Source organism: Cibotium barometz, chromosome 14 (genome assembly GCF_041138505.1).
Source record: "Cibotium barometz isolate CiBa-2024 chromosome 14, ASM4113850v1, whole genome shotgun sequence".
NCBI classification, from domain to species: domain Eukaryota; kingdom Viridiplantae; phylum Streptophyta; class Polypodiopsida; order Cyatheales; family Cibotiaceae; genus Cibotium; species Cibotium barometz.
The window spans coordinates 52,066,667-52,093,657 of NC_141059.1; the positions used below are offsets into that span (position 1 = coordinate 52,066,667).

At 48.5% G+C, this 26,991-nt stretch overlaps 1 protein-coding gene across 1 annotated transcript in view; it reads right to left on the minus strand.

Moving 5' to 3' along the window:
* Positions 1-26,991, minus strand: part of LOC147632168 (uncharacterized) — a 149,753-nt gene that overhangs the window by 78,087 nt on the left and 44,675 nt on the right. The window contains exons 3-4 of the mRNA XM_086808804.1: positions 21,229-21,321; positions 20,842-21,116 (exon numbers count right to left, since the gene is read on the minus strand). Coding sequence (XP_086664930.1) covers positions 20,842-21,116; positions 21,229-21,321 — 368 coding nt within the window. The remainder of the gene's footprint in view (positions 1-20,841; positions 21,117-21,228; positions 21,322-26,991) is intronic.

Sequence of the window (26,991 nt, forward strand, 5' to 3'; positions counted from 1 at the left end):
TACCAACCCCAAACCCTAGAAAGGTTTGGTTTTGCCAAACCCCAAACCTTTAGGGTTTAGGGTCTGTCAACCCTCTACATCTATCACATTCATATCCTTATTTGCAGCATTTTTCACAATCTGTTCACTTCTTCCAGGCATATGAGCTGGCTGCCCTACTCTTGCTCTTATTTAAAATCCCATTGAACTATATCAAAAGCCCTTGCAACATCTATCAGCGGAAATAGTGCATCCTATTGTGAGTATTTGGCATACTCAATGCCCACATAAGCATTACAAGTGTTATCTGTGATTTGTCTTCTAGGTACAAAACCATATTGGGCTTGATGTAATCCTCTTTGCAGTATCTTTTTGACTCTTTGAGTTATCATCTTAGTGATGATCTTATAAATAACATGCATAAGAGTAATCGGATGCGAGTCCCCCACACTTTAAAAAAAAAAAAGTGAAACCATTGTCTCATTAAAAAAAACAATGTTCATTCATAACCGTCCAACGTGGGGCAGATAGTACTTAGTTCGGAAACAATCAGAAAACACTTCTAGTTGCTGGAAGGTAAGTCCTCCAATTTCATGAGAATCTCGGAGGGATTGTAAAAGGGCTCTCTAGAAGTAAGCAAAGAGTTAAACAATATCACCAAAGAACATCAGCTGATTCCCAGCATGATAGATGGTCCACGATGCCCAAAATCTAGTCCAATCAAGGAAGTCTATATAATCTGGTAGTGGTGGAGAAAGGCAACCAAAAAGCCAAAACATTCGCCCGAAACGCCTCCTAGGAAAACGAACCCAGAGATCTCTAGACAAATCATCAAGAAAAACCTGAGAGTGAAAGCAATACCAAAGCTGGCGAGGCATTATCTCTCTAGGATGGGAGCCCCACCTCCAAAATGATATGGTAATCTCCCTCTATGCCAAAAGAGTTCCCCCACTGGAAATACCCCAACCAGACATCTCCATTGAAATAGTCATTCCTTGAAGGACAATCCGCTCTTCCAAATTCTTTTCAATGCAACTTTCCGCCAAGCAAGAGATTTCGGGATATGCCAGAGGCAATTTCAATGATTCTCAATCCATGGGGGTGGTAAGCTCTACCTTTGCCTTTGCCCCTGTTAGATATCCGTAACGCCGCTACGGGCGTTACCACAGGAGGGGACGGCCTCTGGCTCACCACCCAGCCATAGAGGAAGAATAAGGATTGCCCCTCATCCCCCACGCTATATAGTGTGTGGCCTGCCGTCCACACTAGCCTGGCCACCCATGACTCCGCATGGGCGTCCTCTCCCACTGAACCCTGGATGGCCACGTCCTCGGCGCTCCGGCCGAGGCGTTGACGCTAAAGCCCCGTCTGGCCATCCGGTCTGCCATCGGTCACCGGCGTTACAGCCTACATGACATTACCCCCCCCTTAAGAAGAGTTTTCGTCCTCGAAAACAAACTGGGGAAACCTTTTGGAAATTGCACGACGGCTTTCCCACGTAGCTACCTCCTCATCCCTATCTGTCCATTTAACAAGTACCTCCTGGTACACTTTATGTCGGGTTTGTCTGTCACGATACTGTAGAATCTTTTCAGGTTCATGTGGTATCTTTGGTGGCTCTATCAAGTCCACCAAAATCTCTGGAGAAACTGCGTTCTCTAACCCGTGAACTGATTTCTTCAGTTTACTGACATGGAAGACAGGATGGACTTGAGAACTCTCCAGTAACTCAAGTTTATATGCTACGTCCCCAATCTTCTTAAGGATTTTAAAAGGACCACAATATCTCGGAGAAAGTTTATCACACTTTCCCGTTTTCATGGTTTCTGACTGCGCAGGAACCTTGAGGAATACAAAGTCACCTTCTGCAAAGGTCACCTTTCTACGTCCTTTATCCGCATAAGTCTTAGCGCGATCCTGAGCGCTACGAATGCTCTCGCGTGCGGCTCTGAGCATATCATTCATATCTTCAAGGAAATCCTTGACAGATTGAATCTTCTCCTTTTCTAGGCCTACAGCCATCGGAGATCTCGGCTGGAATCCATACATTAACATGAATGGAGTAAATCCAGTCACTGAGTGTTTGGAGCTGTTATAGGCAAACTCCAATAAGGGCAAGTACTCTTCCCAATTAGATTGCTTCTTACTAACATAAGAACGCAACATATCCTCTAGAATTTGGTTAACTCTTTCAGTTCGACCATCAGACTCCGGATGATCTGCCGTACTCATACTCAAAGTAGTATCCAACTTTTTGAAGACTTCCCTCCAAAAATGACTGTTGAACTTTCTATCTCTATCCGACACTATATCTGCGGGTAGGCCATATAGCTTGTAGAGATGTTCAATAAAGAGTTTTGCCAACTCTAGCATTTTAACAGTTTTCTTCGTGGCGATAAACTTTGCCATTTTAGTTAACCTGTCCACTACCACCCACACCGAGTCATTCCCTCGACTCGTCTTGGGTAAACCGGTAATGAAATCCATGGAAATGCTTTCCCATTTCCCTTGAGGAATCTCCAGCGGATGGAGTAGTCCTCCAACCTTAAGACGTTCATGTTTATTGACCTGGCACTTACTGCATTTCAGCACGTAAGTCTGGACGTCCTTAAACAAACTAGGCCAATAAAACTGTCTTTTTACTAGTGCATAGGTCTTCTGAATTCCAGGATGACCCGCACTTGGACTATCATGACTTTCTTTAAGAATGTGGGCCCGAAAGTCACCAATAGTTGGTACACATACTCTACCCTTGTAGAGTAAGTACCCGTCGTCAATGGAGTAATTAGCATATTTCTCCCCCCGACGAAGTTTATCACTCCCCTTGAAGCCGTGGCAGTCAAAGGTGATGAAGGGCCTACGTCAGAGCTCTCCGGCTCCAAACTATACCCAGAAGACACGGCTAGTCTCTCCGGACTAACTCTCGCTTCCCTTCTCGTTGCACCTTCGGCCAGTCTCTCCGGACTAGCAATCTGTGCCAACGAGGGAGGTGGTCGCGTCTGTGAAGAAGTGCGTACGCGTACAGCGCGCCAGACCTCTGTAAAAGATGGATCGTGCTCACATAAACCACGTAGTGACTCCAAGAAATCATTCTTGAAGACTGTGAAACTAAGTTCATTAATCTGTGGCATGCGACTAAATGTATCTGTCACCACGTTATACTTACCTTTCTCGTAACGTATCTGAAGGTCAAACTCCTATAGAATCTCCGCCCACCAAGCTTTTCTACCCTTCAGTTCATTTTGACTTGAAAGCCATTTCAGACTTTCATGGTCCGTCCGGACCTCAAAAGTAGCATCATATAAATAGTGTCTCCACTTTTTCAGTGCACGAACTATCGCTAGTAACTCTCGCTCGTAAGCCGAGTAGTTACGCTGCGCACGATCTAACTTTTTACTCTCAAATGCAATTGGGCGTCCCGTTTGCATAAGTACGGCCCCAATGGCCTCATTACTAGCGTCTGTTTCCAAAACAAACGGCTCATTTGGATCGACAATAGTCAAAATAGGTGCAGCTGCTACGGTCACCTTGAGCTTATCAAAGCTTTTCTGTTGGGCGTCCCCCCAACTAATGTTTTTAGTTTTTGACCGTAAACTGGTCAGTCAACGGGACTGCGATCTTCGCATAGTCCTTTACATACTGTCGATAGAACCCCGACATGCCAAGAAAAATCTGCAGTTCCTCGAGATTCTTCGGCGCTGGCCATTTAAGAATAGCCTCTACTTTTTCTGGCTCCATGCGCGTACCATCGGCGGATATAATATGGCCAAGGTAGTAAATTTCTGTTTCAAAAAATTCACATTTGCTCTTCTTTGCAAATAATTTGTGCTCTCGCAACAACTCGAACACTAGACGCAAATGCTCTATGTGTTCTTTATGTGTCTTACTGTACACAAGAATATCATCTAGGAAAACTACTACGAATTTTCCCAGATATGGACGTAAAATGCTATCCATCAACGTCATAAACGTCGCTGGAGCATTGGTTAGCCTAAATGGCATAACCAAAATTTCAAAATGCCCGAAACGGGTCCTAAATGCTGTCTTCGCAACATCTTCTGCTTTTATTCTAACCTGATGATACCCAGATCTCAGGTCTATTTTTGTGAAGTATCTAGATCCATAGAGTTGATCAAACAACTCATCCATGCGTGGCATTGGATACTTGTTCTTAATCGTTATCTGATTAAGAGCCCTATAGTCTATGCACATCCGCATAGATCCGTCTTTCTTCTTTACCAGAAGAATAGGCGATGCCCACGGACTTGAACTAGGCTGAATGAAGCCTTTGTTCAAATATTATGTCAATTGTTTTTCCACCTCCTGTGCCTCGGAGTGGCTTAATCTATAAGCATGTTTGCTTATAGGTTTTGATCCTGGCATAACTTCGATGCCATGGTCTACTTCTCTAGATGGTGGTAAACCATCTCGTAAATCATCAGGAAAAACATCCTGAAATTCCTCTAATAAATTCATTAAAGTATCTACGTACTTTTTCTTTAATGTCTCATTCACCTTGGATTTTTTCTTGTTTGAATCACATGCATGCCAAACAGGGTTTTCAAACAGTGGGTCTCGTCCAAGGTTATTTTGTTTTCCTTGTTTGTCTACGCAAACATCATTTATCGTTTCATCTACGGAAATAGAATTCAAAAGAGGGTAACAAGCATATACCTCTGCTATCTGGTCTCTGCGGACCGCTGTACACAGCTCCATGGAGGAAATAAGTGGTGTGGCAGGGACAGTACGGTCGCCCTGCAGGGTAATGACTCTACCTCCGTGCTCAAAACATAGCGTATTATGTAAGTAATTCCGAGCTAGACTAGGGCCCAAGCCATACAACCACTCCCTGCCTAGATATACGTCTGCTCTGGCTAAGTGCATGACCTTAAAGGCAAGCGGAGCCTCGTAGTCCTGCATAGATAATGGGACCCCCAATACTACGGTATTCCATACCGTTTTGTCATATCCGTTGGCTAGGCCAACAGTACTCATGATCACTCCGGGTCTCAGTCAACCCCAACTTCTTGACTAATGAGTAGTTCAAGAAGTTGTGGCTAGCTCCATCATCAATAAAAACTGTGACTCTACGGCCACCTATGGTGCCATACATGCGCACCATGTCATGCAGACCTACAGTAGGCTGCCACATCGCTGGTGTCACTGAACAAGCGTGATGCTCATCACAATGACACACTGTCACCTCTCTGAACTCTGCGGAACTGAGAGGGAGTCTCTGCACTGTATGCAACTGCCTAGAAGATTTACCATCTTTTTTGGGCTCGTTGCCACTCGTGCTGGCTTTAGGCTTTGGACACTCAGCCTTCGTGTGCCCTACTTCATTGCAATTAAAGCAGCGATTTTCCTTTCGCGCTTTAATATACTGCTCTTTCTTTTGGATTTCGCTGTCTCTTTTCTTCTTGGATGGTCGCAGTTTTTTAGACCAATGACCACCCTGTCCTTCCTGGTCCGTCCTATCCCCTTGTTTATCACTGCGGAACCCTTTTCTTTTGAGGCCTGACCTCCTCTTTTCACTACCCTCCGCCCTGCTAGAACCACCACGCGCACTACGGCGCTTGATGTCATCAAATATCTGCGCATATTTAATTGCCTCTGCTAAGTCTTTAGGCTGTAAGGGCTCTACGTACTCAAGGTAATCATCTTTGAGGCCCCTCTTAAAGCCTCGCAATGTTTGGAATGCATCGATTCCCTTTAGCTTGAGTACTATCTCCCTATAGTCTGAGATGTACTGAGTTAGGGATTTGTTCTCCATCGAGCACTTATCCCATAACTCCCAGCTTCTCTCTGCCTCATTAACAGGTAAAAATTCTTTTCGAAACATCGTTTTAAACTCCGTCCAAGTGGCAGGACGAGTTGTCAAACTCATCCACCACTTATACGCTTTGCCGGTTAATGAGAGGCTAGCCTCTACGGGCTGTATACGGCTAGGCTGCTGTCGCAGCGCGTGCAAATCTGACCACTTCGCTAGAAACATATTGACCGAGTCTTTGTTTCTCTCCTTCTCCTCGCCACCAAAACTAGGCGATTTTAAGTCTTTTAATAACGACGAGGCTGTCTCGCTACAGACGGCCCCGCAGTCGCATCGGCCTGTACTCCTGCAACCACTGGCGAGGCTACGCTCACCCGTGCCGCAGGAGCTCGGCTACCACGAGGAGTCAGAGTACTAGCCGAGGCGGCTGTCAGTGCATCTAACCGTGTGGCGATGCTCTGTAGCATCGTGACTAAATCAGCCTGGACTTTACCCATATTGTTCAGTTTGGCATTAAGATATCTAAACAGTCCACTAGAGAGCTCCGTCTCTTTCAGGACATCAACAAGGTCCAATAGGTCATAATCATCGTCGTCGTACTCCAAGAGGTCCTCCTCAGTCCCCCCGGCGACGTCGGTGTTCATGTCCTCTGGCTCATCGGCCAGAAAGGGATCATCTGCCAATGCGGCCGCTGCGGGCTCGCTGGGTCCTAAGGCGGGGTCAATAGACGAGGAGGGCGTTGGCGGATCACGCGTGATCGACGAGCGCACTCCGGACCGAACAACGGTCGGGTGTGTATGGCCTGACAATTCGGTCGGGGTCAAACCCGCGACCGAGGACAAGAGACTTGAAAACCTAAAGAAGTAGAAGGTGGTGGGGACACACTACGCCTAGCAGACATTTTTAATTCTTGCAAAAAACAATGCGAGAACTCGGAAATTACTATAAAAAAAACGCTAATAAAATGAGCAGTGGTGGAGAGAGAATAGTCACCCCCCTTTACGGTCGTCTGTCGATTTGTGTTGCGCTGCGAGCCTCCAGACAGCGCCGCTTCTCCGGGATGCTCCGATCCGAGAGAAAAAAAAGCCTGCGTTTTGCTTGTTGTGTGTGACGGGGAGAGAGAGTTCTTCCCTTCAAAAATGGCTTGGCCGCCTCCCTCCACACACTCCATTGTGGAGATAAGGATGAGGAGATGAATGGTTGAAAACCATTGAGTGGGCTCCAGTCCCCCGGTCACGCGCGGACCCTGACGACCCCATCGAACCACGCTCTGATACCAATGTTAGATATCCGTAACACCGCTACAGGCGTTACCACAGAAGGGGACGGCCTCTGGCTCACCACCCAGCCATAGAGGAAGAATAAGGATTGCCCCTCATCCCCCAGGCTATATAGTGTGTGGTCTGCCGTCGGTCCCTCATAGGCGTTACAGCCTACGTGACAGCCCCCCACCTCCTCCTCTGCCCCCGCCTCCTCCTCTTCCCTCGCATTTGCTCCCGCCTTCTCCATTTCCCCCGTTTCTGCCCCCCGCCGCCTCCTCTACCCGTGTTGCTGGCCCTGCCTCCTCCCCTACCTTCTCTTCTACCCCCCGCCGCCTCCTTCCCGCACTCCCCCCCCCCCCCCCCCCGCCTCCATCTCTGCCCTCTGCTTTTCCTTTCAGCAATTGTTTCTATTTGGATTCAAGTCGGGCACCCACCATTGATTGGTCTTATGGCTTCCACCATAGCCAATCCTTCTTCCCCCCCACAAGCCAAGAGAATCATCAATTTTTTGCAAGAGACGTGTGTACTTGGTCGAGGCTTCTTCCAGGTGGACTTTCTTTCTTCGGAAGCTAGTTCTTAGGTGTCGGCTAGCATCCCCTTTCCTCTTGGCCCCAGGAAGATTTTCTTCTTTCAGTACCAAGTGGGATTTGATCCAGTGGTGGAGGATCATCGGCTTACCCTGGTCTCATTGCGGTTCCCTACTCTTCCTCGGTCTTATTGGAAGCTCTTAGCTTCCATAGGGGCATCCTTAGGCCAGGTTTTAGAGGTACCAGCCCTTCCAGGCTCTCCCACCTCAGCTTTTGTTGTCACCACTGCATGGATCGATTACTAACGATTATATCATGCTTCAGACGCCTGATGGTGATGCGTCGAGGGAATCTGCCTATAAAGCTCGTCCCAACACACCACCGTAGGAAGGACACTATGTTAGCACCAAAACACCAGCAAAACACATATCATAGACACACTCTGTCCCAAAACATGTGATGGTCATGGGAAATGGCCTGTATATCACCTGAACCCTCTCTAGTTGACTTAACTGATTTCTCCAATTATCCTCCCAAGTCAGACCTGACCTCCCACAACTCTGATCTTCACTCCTAACTCCTCAACTGACTTCCTCTCACAACCAGCTGACCCAAAAAGCTCTCAGCTGACACCCACTTGATCAGCTGCTGACTGTAACTTGAATCCAATACCTGTTGTTGCTGACCCCATTCAGATACATGTCCTCCAAGCTCCTAAAATTTCCTTCAGCATCAGCAACCTCCAAATACCTTACCTCAGAACCTCATTGGACCTGTCAGCACTCCCCAGTTGACTTCCTGTTGACTCAAATTTGATCCAATCTAATTATGCTGACCCAAATCTGAATGAGATCTCTCCACTCCAGTGTCCTCTAACACTTCCACACCCTCAAATACCTCTAATCCCACAAAGATTCAACACAACAGACTCAAAACTAACAGCAGCTGCCTGTCTACTGACTCTGTTAGACTTTCAGCCCACAAATCAATTTGATTGTCAGACCAAACCAAGAACCACTTCCCTTCAACCCAAAAGGATCATATCTACCCTTCTACACCTCCAGCTGATCTCCCCTGATGCGCAGCTGACACTGCCGACTCAAAATTAAAGCTATCTCACTCACTTCAGATTCTGTACTCACAGAGACTTTCACTCACAATTGATTCCTCTCAACAAATTCCATCAAGAAAACACAAATATAATACTTAAGCATGAAAACTCATTAATCCAACTCTGAGGATTCAAATTCACACTCAAGCCTTTTGCATATAGATGGAATTGAACCAATCTCAACAACCCTAAGACATGGGTTTCAAACAAAAGAGAGGAAGCACCAAAAGCCTGAGGGATCCTCCATAAATATATCCCAGCAACAACTCTTCAAACCTTTGCCTTCTTTTTCACAGGTATCAGCATCAATGGAATCTACAGCCACTTTCTGCAGGTCTCTATCTTTAGTCACAAAAAGGAATAATTGAGCAAAGCATTGGATTGATCCAAGTTCGAACAAAGCTGCACTCCCAGAGATCCTAAGGCACCTCAACCATCCTAAAAGATCCTCTGCTTCCTTTTGCACCCTCTGCTCTAGACAAATCCAAGCCTGCTCACACTACTCTTGCACCTTCGTCCACAAACAACCCTGTTCTCACAAGCTTTTTTTAGAGCTTCCTTCAAACCTTGGCTCTTCACCCCTGTTTTTCGGTTGTCCCCTCTCCCCTGCATGCAAAAGCTCCTCCTTTTCTTTAAAAAAAGCACAATCACCAAATCGGCTCCTTTTCTTAACTGAAATGGCAACAGCTACTTCTTTTTTAGGTGGCCATGCAAAAGCTGCTTATTTCTATGGTTCTAATCATATCCAATGGGCTTATTCTCAGTTCCGAGTTTTGGGCAGGCACATGTCTTGGCACTAGGGTTTGGACACTAAAAAACCTATCATTATTTGCCCAACTCCCCTTGGTTAGAGCATTCATGCTCAACCACATCCTGCTGGCTCACCAAGGCGGTCCTCAAGGAAGAATAGATCCAAGTCCCAAGAAGTATCTTCAGAATCAGTTGGAATCTGCTGGAAGATCTCCATCAGCATGCAAATTGGTGTCTATCACCACTGAATCCTTCTGGATAGTCATGATCCTGCACCAGTATGGCTTGAGCCTATAGCCATTCACTCTCTTGGAGTGCCACTGATCATCCAAATCAGCCAACTGATAGGTACCATTCTCATATGCATGCACTACCTTGAAGGGGCCCTCCCATTTGATCTGAAACTTAGTCCAGAAGGTATTATCTAGCCTATTGTTGTACCTGAGACCTAGATCTCCCTCCTTAATGCCTTTATCTTTGACAATTTGATTGTCTCTAGCTGACCCAATTGATTCCTCCAATTGTCCTCCGAAGTCAGACCTGACCTCCCACAGCTCTGATCTTCACTCCTAACTCCTCAGCTAACTTCCTCTGACAACCAGCTGACCAAAAAAGCTCTCAACTAACACCCAACTGATTGGTTACTGACTGTAACCTAAATCAGCTACATGTTGCTGACCCCAATCAGATACATGTCCTCCAAGCTCCTAAAATGTCCTCTAGCATCAGCAACCTCCAAATACCTTGCCTCAAAACCTCATTGGATCTGTCAGCACTCCCAGCTTCCTACTGACTCAAATCTGACCCAATCTAATTCTGCTGACCCAAATCTAAATGAGATCTCTTCACTAGAGACTGCTACTAATAGTCCTCTGACTATTAGACCAAACCCAGAACCACTTCCGTTCAACGCAAAAGGATCATATCTACCCTTCTACACCTCCAGCTGATCTCCCCCGATGCGTAGCTGACTTCAACTAACAGTGTCAGACACTACTAACTCAAAATTAAAGCTATCTCACTCACTTCAGATTCTGTACTCACAGAGACTTTCACTCACAATTGATTCCTCTCAACAAATTCCATCAAAACAACACAAATATAATACTTAAGCATGAAAACTCATCAATCCAACTCTGAGGATTCAAATTCACACTCAAGCCTTTTGCATATAGATGGAATTGATCCAATCTCAACAACCCTAAGACATGGGTTTCAAACAAAAGAGAGGAATCCCCAAGGGGGAGGGAGTATCAAATGATATTCGGCATTGGAGACCTATTACGATCCTCAATACTGTCTACAAGGTCTTAGCAAAGGCCTTGAGTTTGAGGATCCAGCCCTTCCTGGGGGAGTTGATTCATGCTACCCAGACAGGATTCGTCAAGGAGCGTAGTATCCTTGACAACATTTTCACCTTCTGGGAGGCGACGGCCCGAGCTAGATTTCTTGGTGAGGACTTGGTCGTGATGCTTCTCGATTTTGAGAAGGCATACGATAGAGTCGATTGGGGTTTCTTAGAGGGCACTATGCTTCGCCTGGGCTTTGAGCCAGGTTGGATTAGAGGGGTGGCGGCTCTGTATTCCACAGCTCGTAGCCAGGTGTTGATTGCAGGAGGACACGGGCCGAGTTTTGAGCTGACCAGATCAGTCCGTCAGGGGTGTCCCCTCGCCCCTTTTCTTTTTCTCTTCTTTGCAGAGGCTATGAGCATGTATTTGACGGCAGAGGAGGTTGGTTTGAGAGGACTCCAGCTCCCAGTCCGGGGGGAGGACCTGCTCGATGCTGAGTTTGCTGACGACACGGGCTTATTTTTGCATGGCCAGGAGGCCAATCTTCTTTGGGCGGAGCACTCGCTCCAGGTTTTTAGTGCAGCTTCGGGAGCATTGATCAATTGGCGCAAGACAGTGGACTTTTGGATCAGTAGCGCTCCCACTCCGGCATGGAGCCCGGACACCGGTTTTAGATGGATTCCTCCTGGCACAGCAGTGCGGTATTTGGGATGCCAGATTGGACTAGATTTGTCACCTGAGCAGCAGATTGCCCCGCTTCTTCTGAGCATTCAGAAGAAGCTTTTGTATTGGAGTACAGCTCGACTATCCTTGGCTGGGAGGGTGGTGGTGGCAAATCAGGTGCTGTTAGCGACCATGTGGTACATTACGTCTTGCTGGATCTTCTCGAGCTCTTGCATCAGCCAGGTACAGAGGCTGATCAGGAACTTTCTTTGGTGTGGGCGGGACGGTCAGCCAGCCCGGGCAAAGGTTGCATGGGCAGTTATTACACTTCCGCTGGCTCAGGGAGACTTGGGCATTATAGATCCAGTCGATCAGAGTAGAGCCTTATTGGGGAAGCTTATTGTTCGGGGGCTGCTTCCAGGCGCTGAGCCTTGGAAAGAGCTTCTCTTGCAGCGGCTGCAGGCTCGGGCTCCCCCAGCAGGGGGCACTTGGGCACCAGAGATTCAATGGATCTTCATAGAAATGAGGAGGACAGGCCTCAGTAGAGTATGGGAGGACAGATTTGCCTTGAGCATCCTGAGAGCTTGGAAGCTGCTGAGACCGGGGACCTCCTTCTTGTGTTGAGGAGCGGGCCAGACAGCCGCTCATCTAGAGCCCAGCGGTTCGCACAGAGCAGGGTCATATGCTGGGTTCTCGGCCTCGCCTAGCCTGGGGACCTTTGGCGGCAGGCCCAGCACGTAGCTTTGGAGACTGGCAAGCCTTTTGCAGTCTCCCACAGGAGATCCAGGTGGAGAGGCTGAGTCACTTCAGAGGGGGGTTGATTATGAGGGATGACATTCAGGAGGCACTCACCACAGAGGAGTGGTTCACGCCTATCGAGCTAGTGGCCCCACGGTGGATGGGAGCCTTTACACAGTTGGAGATCCTGATTGCTGTCAGAGCTTGCACTAAGGATGGCAGATGCCTCTACTATGAGATTCAGGATGAGGGCAGACTTCAGAGAGTGGAGGTGGAGTCGCCTTTGGTTGCAGAGTGCACCTTTCAGAGGATACGGGTAGTGGCCGCCGCTTCTCGGAAGTGGCATATTGACCCAGACCCTGCAGATGTGCTCCCGGATTGGCGCATATGGGCATATGCAGCGCGTCCCTTGGCCCGGCTCTAGTGGGACCCTGGTGAGTACGAGTGGCATGATCCTTATGCATCCCTTGAGGCCACAAAGATTACCTTTTTTCAGTATACTGTTCAGTTGGGGCGGAATATTTTGACGGCGAGGAGGATGGTCTCTCCAGCTGCAGCGGGGCACTAGCGGCTACAGGGACTCTCACAGGAGTTCCTGGAGGATTTTTGGGCCCGGCTCTGGGCTGTCTTCCGGCAGCCTGCGTCCGATGCGGCCACCCTATGGAGACACAGAGACATTGCCTATGGGACTGCCCTCAGGCGCAGCAGATTTGGCTACAGATGCTGCGTATTCTGGCCCCCCTCTCTCCAGAGGGTATGTATACGTGGGGTGCCGCTGCTTGGTCGACTTCATCAGGGCCTGCTATGGGCTATGAGACGGAGCAGGACAACCAGGCCATCAGATTCATTAGGGGCCAGCCTCGCCTTGTTCCTTCATCGGATTTCTCATCCGCCAGCTGGACACAGGAGAGGGATCTACGATGGGAGCTCCTCAGCAGCCTCACCATCTGGTTCACCTGGAGGGCCCGGTGTTTCAGGGCCTTTGAGGGGAGACTAGAGCCACCAGCAGAGACTGTTCGGGGGATTTGGCAGGAGTTGATCCACACCTTGCGAGTATAGTATGACCGCATCCGGGGCGACTCGGATGAGGCGATCTTACGGCGCCAGGCTTTCACACCACCTGGCGCAGCGGCCCCTTCTATACCCCACACGCGGGGTCCCCCCGTTGGCATTACAGGCCACCTGTTTGATTTTTCCCCCTCCTATTGTATGATATAGCCCCTCAGTTCTTTGTACTGATACTTGTACTTTTCAGCACCTAGGGAGAGTCTCCCAGGCTGCCTTGCTTTGTTCTCTGCTTTGTTTTTCTTGTGAGCAGGAGAGGATTTTTTTGTAGCCCTACGGGCGTTTTTTATAACTAATGAAAGGATCTTTTCTCGGAAAAAAAAAAACAAAAGAGATCAACATCAATGGAATCTACATCCACTTTCTGCAGGTCTGTGTCTTTAGTCACAAAAAGGAATGATTAAGCAAAGCATTGGATTGATCCAAGTTCGAACAAAGCTGCACTCCCAGAGATCCTAAGGCACCTCAACCATCCTAAAAGATCTGCATCCTTTTGCACCCTCTGCTCTAGACAAACCCAAGCCTCCTCACACTACTCCCACACCTTCTTCCACAAACAACACTGTTCTCACAAGCACTTTTCAAAGCTTCTTCCAAACCTTGGCTCTTCACCCCTATTTTCGGCTGTCCCCTCTCCCCTGCATGCAAAAGCTCCACCTTTTCTTAAAAAAAGCACAATCACCAACTCAACTCCTAGCCTCTCCTTTTCTGAACTAAATCTAGCAACTACTTCTTTTTTAGGTTGCCATGCAACAGCCGCTTATTTCTATGGTTCTAATCATACTCAATGGGCTTATTCTCAGTTCCGGGTTTTGGTCAGGCACATGTCTTGGCACTAGGTTCTAGACACTAAAAAACCTATCAATGGCTCTCATTTCTGTCACAGGAGACGAAGATTGCAAGCAAAACTGACGAATGTCAGATTTGTCATCGTCAGGGCCACACTGCTACAGATTGTCCCAAATCGAGAGGCCACGCTAGGAGGCGGTGTGGTCTTACCCAGCAGATGCCTCCTAGAGCTACCCAGACTCCAGTTGCACCTATGTCCCAATAGACCACACAGTGTTGGGTTGTGTTTAGAGATGGCAAGCGCCCTCAGACCCCCGTACCTACCCCCTTACCCGCACACTTAGAGGTGTTGGAAATAAGTGCACACTAGGTGTACTATTTCTAGTCTAGTTTCACTTAAGTCTTTGTGTCTTGAGTCTAGTGCCATGTGGCACCTCTACATTTATCCCATAAGTCAGTCTACTCAATCTTGTACTTCTCACCTATATATTGTAGGTGTCACATCAATGAAAGTATCAATCTTGTGTCTTGTCTACACTCATCTCAAGGTAACTCTTGTATTTCATTTGTTCTTGTTTTATTTCTAGTTTTGCTCTTGCTTTCATATTTCTTACATGGTATCAGAGCCAGCCTTTCCTAGTTCATTTCTAGCTTGATGCTGCCCTGATTCTCTTCTACCTTGCCTCGTCGCTCGTTATCCTCTCCATCGTGCTCAAGTTCTGCCCGCCATTTTCTGCGCCAGTTTTTGCTGCCTGCGTTGGCCTGTTTACAGTTGCTGCTGCCTGCGCTTCACCCTCTACAGGCTGCGCATCACTCCATACCTGCAGCCTACGTCTATCTGCTGGAAGCGGTGTTTCTTCATCTACAGGCTACGCATCATCTAAAGGCAGTTCAGTTCTGCCATCACTTCCTCTTGAAGAATCTACAAGGTACATGCTACATTGTCTCCTTCAGTTTGCTGGTCAGTCCTTTCCTCATATCTGCAAACTGCTAGTTCCTCATGCTTCGATGGGCTGTCACATGCTATGGCCTTGACAAGTGGTGAGAGAGCCGGCTTCTAAAAACAGTTTGGATCTCTTTTTCATTCATTTCTGCAATCTTGTAAGGGAATAGACACTGCCCTTGCATTTTAGCAAGAGGTAAGACCTTCCCACATGGCCTCTTCTACTCATTCTCTCATGTCTATCGACAAATTCAATGGCTCCAACTTTCATACTTGGCAAATCAAAATCAAGTGCCATCTTATGAAAGAAGGTCTTTGGGACGTTGTTCACCATGCTGCTCCCGAAGATTCAGACATTGAGCAAGTTATCACTTATGCTCCCACTGCCAAGAATGACAAAGCCTATGCTATCATCCTGCTCGGTCTTGGCGATGATTACATTCATCACATCTCCGACATACAGTCTGCTTCTCGAGCATGGATCACTTTGGATACCCTTTTTGGACCTCGTTCTAAAAACTCTAAGATTGCACTTATGATCTCATTCTTTGATCTATATATGCAGGAGGGAGCTACTATAGCCTCTCATGTCAATTATTTTCGCAGTCTTATGGTTCAGCTTGCTTCAGTGAAGTCCCCCATCTCCGAAGATATTGCTATTGCTGTGCTTCTCAAAAGCTTACCTGAAACCTATGCTACTCTTGTCACTACCTTCAAGTATCACAATAATCCTACTCTTGAAGGTATCATCAATGCTCTCCAAGAAGAGGAAAGAACAAAACAACAAAAGGTAACTGACACTGCATTTTTAGCAAACAAAGGAGGATCTAAGGTAAGAAAGCCTTGCACCCATTGTGGAAAAACTAATCATTTGGAGAAGGACTACTTCAAGGCTCATCCATGCACCATTTGTGGCCGTGATAATCACCGGGAAAAGGACTGCTACTCTAAAACCTCTACATCAGCCCCTGTATCTACCTCAGCCCATGTTGCTGCAGCATCTACATCAGCAGATCTTGCTGTTCAATCCTCACATGATGAGGAATGGGCTTTCTGATTACTTCACCTTTCTTGTCTACCACTTTGACCACCGATGATGTAGGTCAAGGGGTCTATGTCTTACTCATTCTGCTTTAGGACCTCTCTCTTGTCCCTACTTGAGAGGCAGAGATTGCCCTTGAGGAGGGATGTCTTCAAGGTCCATCTGTTTGTCTACAGTCAGTCTTCTGTCTATCTAGTCTTGTCTGTCTATCTATCTGTTGTCTGTCTATCTGTCTATCAATCTGACTGTGTCTTGTTTTAGATCCATCTTGTCCCTACCCTTGTGGACCCATATGAGGATATCACTTGAGGAGGGGTGTCTCAGGATTTTTTTGTCTCTCATGTCTTGTCTCTCAGTCTATCAGTCTTTATGTCTATCTTCTAGTCTTGTCTTTTTTTGTCTTCCTCCTAGTGTCCACTTAAGGAGGGTGTTGGAAATAAGTGCACACTAGGTGTACTATTTCTAGTCTAGTTTCACTTAAGTCTTTGTGTCTTGAATCTAGTGCCATGTGGCACCTCTACATTTATCCCATAAGTCAGTCTACTCAATCTTGTACTTCTCACCTATATATTGTAGGTGTCACATCAATGAAAGTATCAATCTTGTGTCTTGTCTACACTCATCTCAAGGTAACTCTTGTATTTCATTTGTTTTTGTTTTATTTCTAGTTTTGCTCTTGCTTTCATATTTCTTACAAGAGGAGCACCCCAACCCTTTTGCAGCTCTTGCCTCACAGGATGTGGATCCTTCCTTGGAGGATGAGGCTCTGCAAGCACAGGATTTGGATTCCTCGCAAGCGGATGTAACATTACAGATACACGATGATTGCATCCTCGAGGATGACGTTGCACAGTTGCATTATCATGGTACCTCTCCAGTTTTGAGGACCACCCCTGGCTATTCCTCGTAGTGGGAATGAGAGGCAAGGTTTTCATCGTCAGATTTTCCCTCCCTTACCTATGCAAGACATACCTCCGTCTCTAAAGGGGATCCTTCGTCGACCACGAGATCTGGTCGTTCCTACACTAAGTCCTTATGAGAATTATCTCATGGAACATTCAGGATCTTGGGGGTTTTTTTCCGCGTTAGCAGAAACAGATTGTCAAGACTCAGCTTCATAGTGGAGTTACAGGTGCACCTATGGATGTATTGCTCTTGCAAGAGCATAAATTGGATGCTAGCCATTGTGGGAGATTAGGCAAGCTTCTTTTGGGACACACCTTTGGTCGTCAACCACTGGTACCAAAGGTGGAGTTTGTATTTCTATTTCAGCTGTGGTTTTGCCTTGCATCATTGGATATGGTGTCATTTTACCTCCAAGAGCGCAGTGGATCCTTCTTATGCAGGGTGTTACACGCATTGGTATTCTTAACCTCTATACTCCTACCCATAGAGGTGAGAGTATTTCCTTAATCTCTCACTACGTTGATGCCTCATACTGACCATTGGATTATTGGTGGGGATTTTAACATGGTCGAGATACCAATGGATAAAAAAGGAGCTTGGTGCATCCTCTTGAGAAAGCATCTTGCGAGAGGTTTATACTCTCCATCCATGGCAGAGATTGTTGGCATGAGAATGACATTCCGAGGAGACCATCCACTCTTCTTTATTCATGGTCTAATGGGATGCAGGATGTATTTATGCATGGTTAGACCGGTTTTATGTGAATGATTGGGTGCTTGACTGAGAGGGCCATACTTTTATTGCAAAAGACACTTCAAAATCAGATCATTGTCTAGTGGTTTTATGGATTAGAGATTCGAGTCGCCATGGATTAGCACCTCATGTACTTATAACTGATCATTTGTTCTCAGATGCAGAGCTATCACGTCAAATGGTTGATATTTGGAGATCTCATGATTTCTCGCCGGCCTCCATGATGTCAGCAACTTTTATCACATGGGTGCTCTTTCTAAGAGGCAGTAGGCCTTGGACTTAGAAAGGGCTATTAGATGTAGACAGGTTGCCTTACAGAGAGAGCATGAGAAACATCCTCATCCTCACTGGGTTGCCGACTCTGTATGTACTATTAGGGTACAGCTTCATCACTCTCTTGAGCAACATGCGGAGTATTGCTACCATGCTCAAGAATCCTTTTAGAACACAAATGGATGGAGGATGCGACAAACACTTCTTTGCTAGTCACGGCCCATTTAATTCCAGAGATAGTGTCAGGCAACTGTAGGATTCACATGGCACTCTTCATTCATATCCTCTTATGGTTAGACGGATTGCCATTGATTTCTATCGCCAGCTTCTTAGTGCTGAGCCTCATTCTTCTTTGAGACATAGACACACAGGAAGGTTTGGAATGCATTGCAACATTTGATTACTGAGGAGATGTGTGTCATTCTTGATGCCCCTTTTTCTATGCAGGAGTTCAGTCATGCTCTTCATGCCTTACTTCATGGTAAGTGTCCAGAGGAGGATGGTCCTTCCCCTATTTTCTTCATTACTTTTTGGGATGAGATTGGGGCAGAGATCACATTAGTTCTCTAGGAGATGTGGGACACAGGTTCTATGCCTTCTTCTCTCAGTGAGGGGCTTATCTTCCTTATCCCTAAGAGTGGGGATAAGACCGTGATTGGGCAATGGAGACCTATCACCTTACTGCATATAAGATACTTGCTAAGGTAGTGAGCATTAGATTGCAGCCAATTTTGCATGATGTCATTCATGATACTCAGAAAGAATTCTTACACGGAAGGAGCATCTTTGATAACATTTTCTCGTTTTGGGAGGCCGTGGAGGCCTCACACATATGTCTATATTCCTTCCATGTGGCACTAGAAGAGTTTTGTTTGGCAGCAAGGACCCTCATTAATTGGCACAAATCTATCAGTTTTTGGATTAGTGACTCACTGAGAGTTTCTTGGGGTGCAAAGCTTGGTTTTACTTCAATCAGCAGAGGATGCACTGCCAGATACTTGGGATGCCAAGTTGGGGTTGATATTTCTCCTGCATAGCACTTTGCTCCGGTACTTTTGAGTATTCAGAAGAAGCTTGTGGCTAATCGGGTATTGCTTGCTTCGGCTTGGTTTATTGCCTCTTGTTGGTGCTTCTCTCGTGCGTGCATTGGTCAACTGCAAAGGTTGATACATAATTTTCTTTGGTCGGGTTTGGATGGCACCACAAGACACACATGCCAGGGTAGCTTGGCTTATAGTTATTCAGCCCCCAGACGAAAAGAGGGGGGGGGGGGGGGGGGGGGGGGGGGTTGAATATTATTGATCCGGATGTTCAATGTAGGGATTTGCTTTGCAAACTTCTGGTTAGCGGTTTCCTACCAAGCACCGAGCCTTGGAAGGATTTTTTCTTATGGCACCATGATGCTCCTCAATGGTTGAGATCACCTTACATATTGGGGTGATTCTATTCTATTCCGGCTTATAGCTGTGATTGTTGTATGCTTTTTTCATACTTGATAGAATAAAAATAAAATAAAAATTTGAGGGTGTCCAGATTTTTGAGTCTCAATGCATTAGTACTATATGGGGTGATATCATCCATACTCACATGGCTACATGGGCTCGTATTCAAGGGTCCTCTCGTTCCGTGGAGGCAAAGCACATTGTATTTATGCCAGAGTGGGACCATGGCATTTTCTTTTCCTCTAGTCCCACAAGTCTTTCATGGCACCATGATGCTCCTCAATGGTTGAGATCACCTTACATATTGGGGTGATTCTATTCCGGCTTATAGCCGTGATTGTTGTATGCTTCATAGTCAAAGGGAATATTCATTTTCGGACTTAGGAACACCGGGAATGGTAGCTTCTTTCCGTTCCAGTTCCCATTCCACGTGGCTATCTAGTCACAAGGAATGGCCATTCCTGGCCTTTCCCGTTCCCGTTCCCCATTCCCATTTCACGTTCCATGTGACTAAGGTATGCTTTTCTCATACTTAATAGAAGTCTCTTCCCTTTTTCTTTTTTTCTTTTTTAAGTGAGTGCTTGACTTCGTAAAAGTCTCTTCACAATTAGACCAGCAACCCCACCATGCATAGCATAGGCTATATGCTAAGGCGTTCCAACTCACTCAATTATCGTCGGTGCAAATTTGTGTATGAAGATGTTGTCCCCAAAAGACTTAACTGATTTAGTTTTAATGAGGCTAGGCTAATGCTGAATAGTGTCAGTGATAACGGATTGATAACACTGACTGAGTATTAGTTAGTCGTAAGTTAATGCCCCTTTGTAAATCGACTTTATGTGATCTTTATGTGAAGGGCACCTCACTTAGAAATCTATATAAGTGGGTTGAGGGCTCATAGTATAATGGGGGACTCCAGTGGGAAGAACCCATGGAAAGTCACCAATTGGATCAGGCCTATGCCAGACTCAACCCTAATACTTGAGAGACGGCTCCTGGTGGTATGAGACCCCAGGATTTGGGTCCAAAGTTGTGACAAAGTATTTGTCTAACCTCAAGCTTGGGGCAGCTGTGGTGTGGAGCTGTGGATGGGTGGTGAGCTAATTTGTATATGAAGTGTTTTTACAGGCTAAAGCCGGTTGAGAGATCCTCTTTATACACAAATCATAATGGCAAGGTAACCCTAATCCCTTTGTGTTATTTCAGAAGACATGTTGCCTTAGTGGACAAATCTTCATTATTAAGTTTCTATTGCTTCTTCTCCGAAGCTGAAGGCAAGACTCGGCCATGATGAAGGCTAACACTAACAAAAAAACCCAATCATCTTCTCTTGGAAATGCTTCAGGACTAGGGCATTGCTTGAACAAATAAAAGCCAGTGTATGGAAAGGTGTAGGCCCAAACCCTTTACTGACAAAAAATATGTTAGTGATCCTTAAGTCATTATTGGTAAATTTAATCTTATGGAGAAGTGTAGGCCCAAACACTTCACAGACAATAAATATGTTATTGATCCTAAAGTCATTATTAAAATATTTACATCTTTTGAGTACGCTTTCGATTTGCACCAGCAGCAACTAATAACAGAGGGTGGGTAGCCGCTTCAATCATCTCCACCGCTCTTTTAATGCCCTTCTCTTCAGCTATTGGGCGCCTGACCGGATGCACAGGAAAAAGCTCTCCTTCTGTCATTGTGCCGGCTATGTCTTCAGGCAACTCTAAATGCACTGCACCTGGACGTTCTTCTTCTGCTTGGCGTACAGCCTCCCTGACTAAAGAAGGGATAAGCTCACCATCTGCTATTTGCTTTGTAAACTGCACAACAACTCAGACAGTCTCAGTAGGTCAATTCCCCAAGACAAGTTAGTCACACAACATCTGATGTCCCTAGCATGCAAAAATCATTGCAAAACCGTCCATTTCCTACCTTTGTAATAGGCCTCATATTCTCAACAATATCAACAATTTGAAAAGAACCCTGCTTGCTCTTGCGAATCGGTTTCTGGCCTGTAATCATCATCTGCACGTTGAAGAATGACATGGTGAGAAACACTGTCCAACAAATTAAGAAGAATCCTAAGTGGGTGAGGATGCCCAAATATAATTATCTAGCATCTACTCCTTTAAATGCTCCAAAACCCGGCGAAAAGATAAGATGCTAACATAGAGCATCAACAATGGACAGGCATGGCCAGCCTATCTTACAAGTATAGGCAGTCTGGTCTGACCTGCCTTGATCACTTGTAGCAACGTCTACTCAGATTCTAGAGGGTTCTATGGATCTATTAGAAAAAAACTTCCAGAAATATCCCTAGGGGTGTCGTGCACTCTGCTGGATCCAGTCATACTATTCATCATTTCCACGCATTATAGTGCGCCCAGAAATGTGATCAAACAAATGGTTTGACCCTTCATTAGTTAAAAATCAAACAGCTGAAGGCTACATGTACATCATGATCAGAACCCTCAAAAGTGGTGAAGAAAAAGTACCGCGCGCAGAGGAGGGGGGGGGTGCGGGGATATAGCCAGACAGGAGGCTTGTAATGCCAAGTGATCTCACCATCCTGTTCAAAGAGAAAACCTTGACACCATGTGTGCACAAAAGCCTCTCGCCGCCTACACATGCAATCCGAACCTCCCTCAAACAGCTGAAGGCTACATGTACATCATGATCAGAACCCTCAAAAGTGGTGAAGAAAAAGTACCGTGCGCAGAGGAGGGGGGGGGTGCGGGGATATAGCCAGACAGGAGGCTTGTAATGCCAAGTGATCTCACCATCCTGTTCAAAGAGAAAACCTTGACACCATGTGTGCACAAAAGCCTCTCGCCGCCTACACATGCAATCCGAACCTCCCTCAAACAGCTGAAGGCTACATGTACATCATGATCAGAACCCTCAAAAGTGGTGAAGAAAAAGTACCGCGCGCAGAGGAGGGGGGGGTGCGGGGATATAGCCAGACAGGAGGCTTGTAATGCCAAGTGATCTCACCATCCTGTTCAAAGAGAAAACCTTGACACCATGTGTGCACAAAAGCCTCTCGCCGCCTACACATGCAATCCGAACCTCCCTGAAGCTTCCCCCACTGGCCACAGAGGGTATGAATGGTATCAATCGAGATGGGAGTGGATGGAGTCTGCTCGCGGGTAGGGGGTGGGGGGGTGTTGAATGCCCTCAATGGCCTTGCTACATTGGGCCTGCCATATGCCAAGAAGAAATGCTGCAGATGATCTCCCATATTTGACTAGTGCCTGGAGACTAGATCTCTGACAATAGATCAAGAGTTGGAACTACATCTATCCTTGGAACTACATCTATCCTACAATAAGATAATCAAAGAGCCTGTCATCTTGTTGCCTCCTCATACAAGAGGGCAGGGGCGAGTGAAAGGACGAAGCTCGCTTAACCAATGCCTCTCGTCTAGCTCGCTGAAGCTCCCGCCTTCGCCCCCCTGCGCTGCTCGCCCATCGCCGCCGCCTGCGTTTCTTGCTCCCCCCCCTTCTACTCGCCGTTGCGCCCCCCCCCCCCCCCCCCCCTTCTTCTCGCGGTCTTGCCTGCCTGCGCCCCCCCTCCTCGCTGCTGCTGCGCCTCCCCCCTTCTCGCCATCTCATCCCCCCCCCTCCTAGCCTCTTCGCGCCGACTCACCCCCCCCCCTCCCTCTTCGCCTATTCGCCCTCCCTCCCCTTTTTCGCCTGATTCGTCCCCCCCCTCTCCGCCTGCTCGCGCCCGCCTCCTCTCAGCAGTGCCCCGCCCCCCCCTTCTCGTTGCTGCCGCCCCCCCCCCAGGGCTTCTCCTTGGGGTTTGTTCGCCCCCTCCCTGCTCTTTCGTGCCTTTCTTCACCCCCAGGGGGGTTTCTGTTTTTTTTTCCTCTTCTTCCGGTCTTCCGCCTCTTCGTGTGCAGCCCGTTTCTTGCAGGTTTCCCGTTTTCGCCTCGCCTTCGCCTGAGCTTCAGACTCTGATGGAGACTCCTCCCGCCTCGCCTCAGAGGGACTCATCCGCAGCCCCCTCGCCCGCCCCCGAGGACATCCCCATCAGGCTTTCTCTTTCGCCGGAAGAGGAAGCGAGCCTCACCGCAGAGGTGGAACGCCTCCAGGCTCATTCCACCATCTGCCGTATAGTCGGCACTCGCCCCAGCAGAGGGGAGATCAGGGATCTTCTTCAGGCCCGCCTTCTAGCAGATGTGGGCAAGATCCTGGATGTACAGCTCTTGGGCCGGGGACATTATCAGATCGAGTTCGAGGCCGCCCAGAGCGTTGCCAAGGTCCTTGCCATGAGTCCTCTGGACATCAGGGGTGCTCGGGCTTTCTTCAGGCCTTGGCAGCAAGGATTTGACCCAGCTGCGACGGAGCAGGGAGAGCGCCTCTTCCATATTACAGTTTGTTTCCCTGGTCTCCGCCGGGAGTATCTTCCGCTCCTCTCCAGGCTCGGAGCATTGGTGGGCTCGGTTCTTGAGACGGGCCCCTCAGCAGCTTCAGTGGTGGCCAGAGCAGCTGGGCTACCTTCGGTCAGAGTGTTGGTATCTGACATCTCCTCCCTTCCTAAGGTCATTCAGCTACCTAGGATAGGGGGGGGGTGGATAGATCAAAGAGTGGAGTTCTCGGGGCTCCCGAACCAGTGCTTCATTTGCAGGCAGGTCGGTCATCTGGCCAAGGCCTGCCCTCGCAGGAGACCCCGACCCTCACCACCACAGCAGCAGGCTACTGATGGCCCGCCCACAGATTCGGCTCGGCAGGCTGCCTCCGGGACACCTGCTCAGGCCACAGAGACCTCGGAGTGGCAGCCTGGACAGGGGCGCCGCCAAGGGAGACAGCCACAGCAGCACGCCCAGAGACCGCTGCAGCAGCAGCCACAGTCTCAGCCTCACTGGGTTCCCGTGAGGAACAGCTTTGCTCCCCTTCAGGAGGAGACCCCTGCAGCGACTGAGGACCAGGAGATGCCAGCTCCCCCTTCTTCACCCCCCCCACCCCCGTCCCCTCCCACCGCCTCGTCTCCACCTTCGCCTCCTCCCGCCTCCACTCCGGTTTCGGCAGCGGCTCCCTCTCCACCTCCCTCGCCTCCCCCTCCTCCCCCTCCGCCCGCCTCACCTTCCCGGGAGACCCTGGCAGTTCCCTGGCGCTCACCTGCAGTCCGGAGAGCGCTGAGCACTAACCTCGCTCGAGCATCACAGAGGAGACCTATGCCGATTAGGGCCTCACGGATTTCATCTGTCCGCAGTCGGCTGAGTCGCCTTGGCATTAGACAGCGCTCGGAGGCCTTTGATTATACCTTTACACGGCTTTTTGGAGCAGAGGGCCCCCATGAGCCAACACCCATTCGAGTTCATGTAGTGATACCTCCGGCCCGCGGGGAGGAGGCACTAGACTCAGCGGTGGCCTTCTCGTTCCCTCTATGTGGACCTTGTGATCGGGAGTGGACTCTAGAGCTCGCTCTCAGCACTTTGAAGACTCAAGCAGTTGAGTTTTCTCACCACATGAGCGATCTGGAGGTGACTGATGTGATAGGCCGACTTTGGGAGTTGGCTCATTTTTTCTTGGATCCCGGGAGTGTGGATACCTCAGGGATTCGGCATTTGGTCGTGCGCATAGTGGCAGACTTGGCGCGCGACCCTGGATATGTGAGTATACACGAGGTTTCTCTGTCAGAGCAGGAGGCAGTCGCCATGGGCCACAGCCACTGGCGCCTGATCCGGGATTCTTGCAGTACACCGGGTGGGCAGATTCGCAGCCGTTCGGATGGGGACTACTCTCCATCCAAGCCGCTTGCGAAGGCCCGCCGTACGGCTGAGACAGCATCCACCTCAGCAGGGCATCCATGAGGATCATCTCATGGAATGTACAGGGCCTTGGCGGAGCACACTTTATACGCTATCGAGGTTGCTTGAGGCAGGAGCTTCAGAGATGCCTGGTTGGTGGCAGCATTGACATTTTGATGATGCAGGAGCACCACTTGGGTGAGAGCAGGATCCGGAGATATGGTTCGGTGATGCCTGGTAGATGGGACACTTTTTGGTCTGCAGGGTTTGGTCCTTTGGGTGGACAGGGAGGAGTATGCATGGTTATTGCAGATGTATGGCGGCAGGCCATTGTGGATCGAGGGATCATTGTGCCTGGTAGAGCACAGTATGTCATTCTGAGGATGCATGATGAGCTATTGGGTGTGCTCAACATCTATGCGCCCAATCATGCTAGTGCCAGAGCAGAGTTTTGGACTCAGGTTACAGATGCATTGCCAGAGGCCGCACATTGGTGTGTTGGGGGAGACTTCAACATGCTCGAGGACCCGGCAGATAGGGTGGGAGGCAGTCATGTTACAGTGCATGGCACGGAGCTTGCAGCTTGGGACCGGTTTTGCATGTCACTGAGGATCACTGATGCATGGCAGCATGGGGCTTTCTCCCGGTCTCAGGACAGTCTTAGTTTCTCTCGGTCGGATCGCCGACAGGGAGGGACTAACCTATCTCGGATTGATCGCTTTTATGTGGGCGATTGGTTAGGGGAGCGAGGGGGCTCCGTCGGCATTCTTGCTGGCACCTCATTTTCAGATCATGCGCCAGTTATACTGACATTGGAGGAGGGGACACGGGAGCCCAGCTTGCAGTTGAGGATCCCAGAGAGGGTACTTGCAGATCCCAGTCTCGCTGAGGACATTGAGAGGATCTGGCATGATAGTCAGTGCTCTGACCAGGATGCAGCGGGCCAGTGTGCCCAGGGACTCATTGATCTTAGCTCTTTTCTACATGCTGCAGCTTTGACACGACTGGGAGAGATTCGCGAGCGGGAGCAACGACTGAGACGCAGCCTTGCTTCGCTACAGCGCCTTCAGGAGCAGCAGCCTGCATGTGAGTGGGTGGCATCCCAGCTGAGCCAGGCACGCCAGGAGGTTAGAGAGGTAGAGGAGCAGAGACATGAGTTTTACTATCGTCGTCAGGCCTCTCAGTGGACGCAGCTTGGTGATAGAGTGACTGGGGAGTTTTTTGAGATCACTGGACCCCGTCATGCGCGAGCAGGAGTTCGCGAGCTTGGTAGACCGGATGGATCGATAGCTTCTGAGCTCGGGGAGATCAGAGCCATTGCCACTGCTTTTTATAGTGACCTGCTTTCAGCGGAGCCAGCCACTGAGGATCGAGATGTGTGCAGACAGACTGTGTGGGCCCATGTGCAGAGGAGGGTCACAGACCATATGCGCACAGTTCTAGGTGCGCCTCTGTCAGAGATTGAGCTTGCCGAGGCCTTGAGGGTCCTGCCGTGACATAGTTGCCCAGGGGAGGACGGACTGACGCCGGCCTTTTTTATGCGCTATTGGGACCTTTTGGGGCCAGGCCTCCGCAGGGGCTTTCAGCATGTTTTGGACACTGGGGTGATGCCGCAGAGCTTTTCAGAGGGCTTGATCTATCTTATCCCCAAGGGGGAGGGAGTATCGGATGACATTCGGCATTGGAGGCCTATTACGATCCTCAATACTGTCTACAAGGTCTTAGCAAAGGCCTTGAGTTTGAGGATCCAGCCCTTCCTGGGGGAGTTGATTCATGCTACTCAGACAGGATTTGTCAAGGAGCGCAGTATCCTTGACAACATCTTTACTTTCTGGGAGGCGACGGCCCGAGCTAGGTTTCTTGGCGAGGACTTGGTCGTGATGCTTCTCGATTTTGAGAAGGCATACGATAGAGTTGATTGGGGATTCTTAGAGGGCACT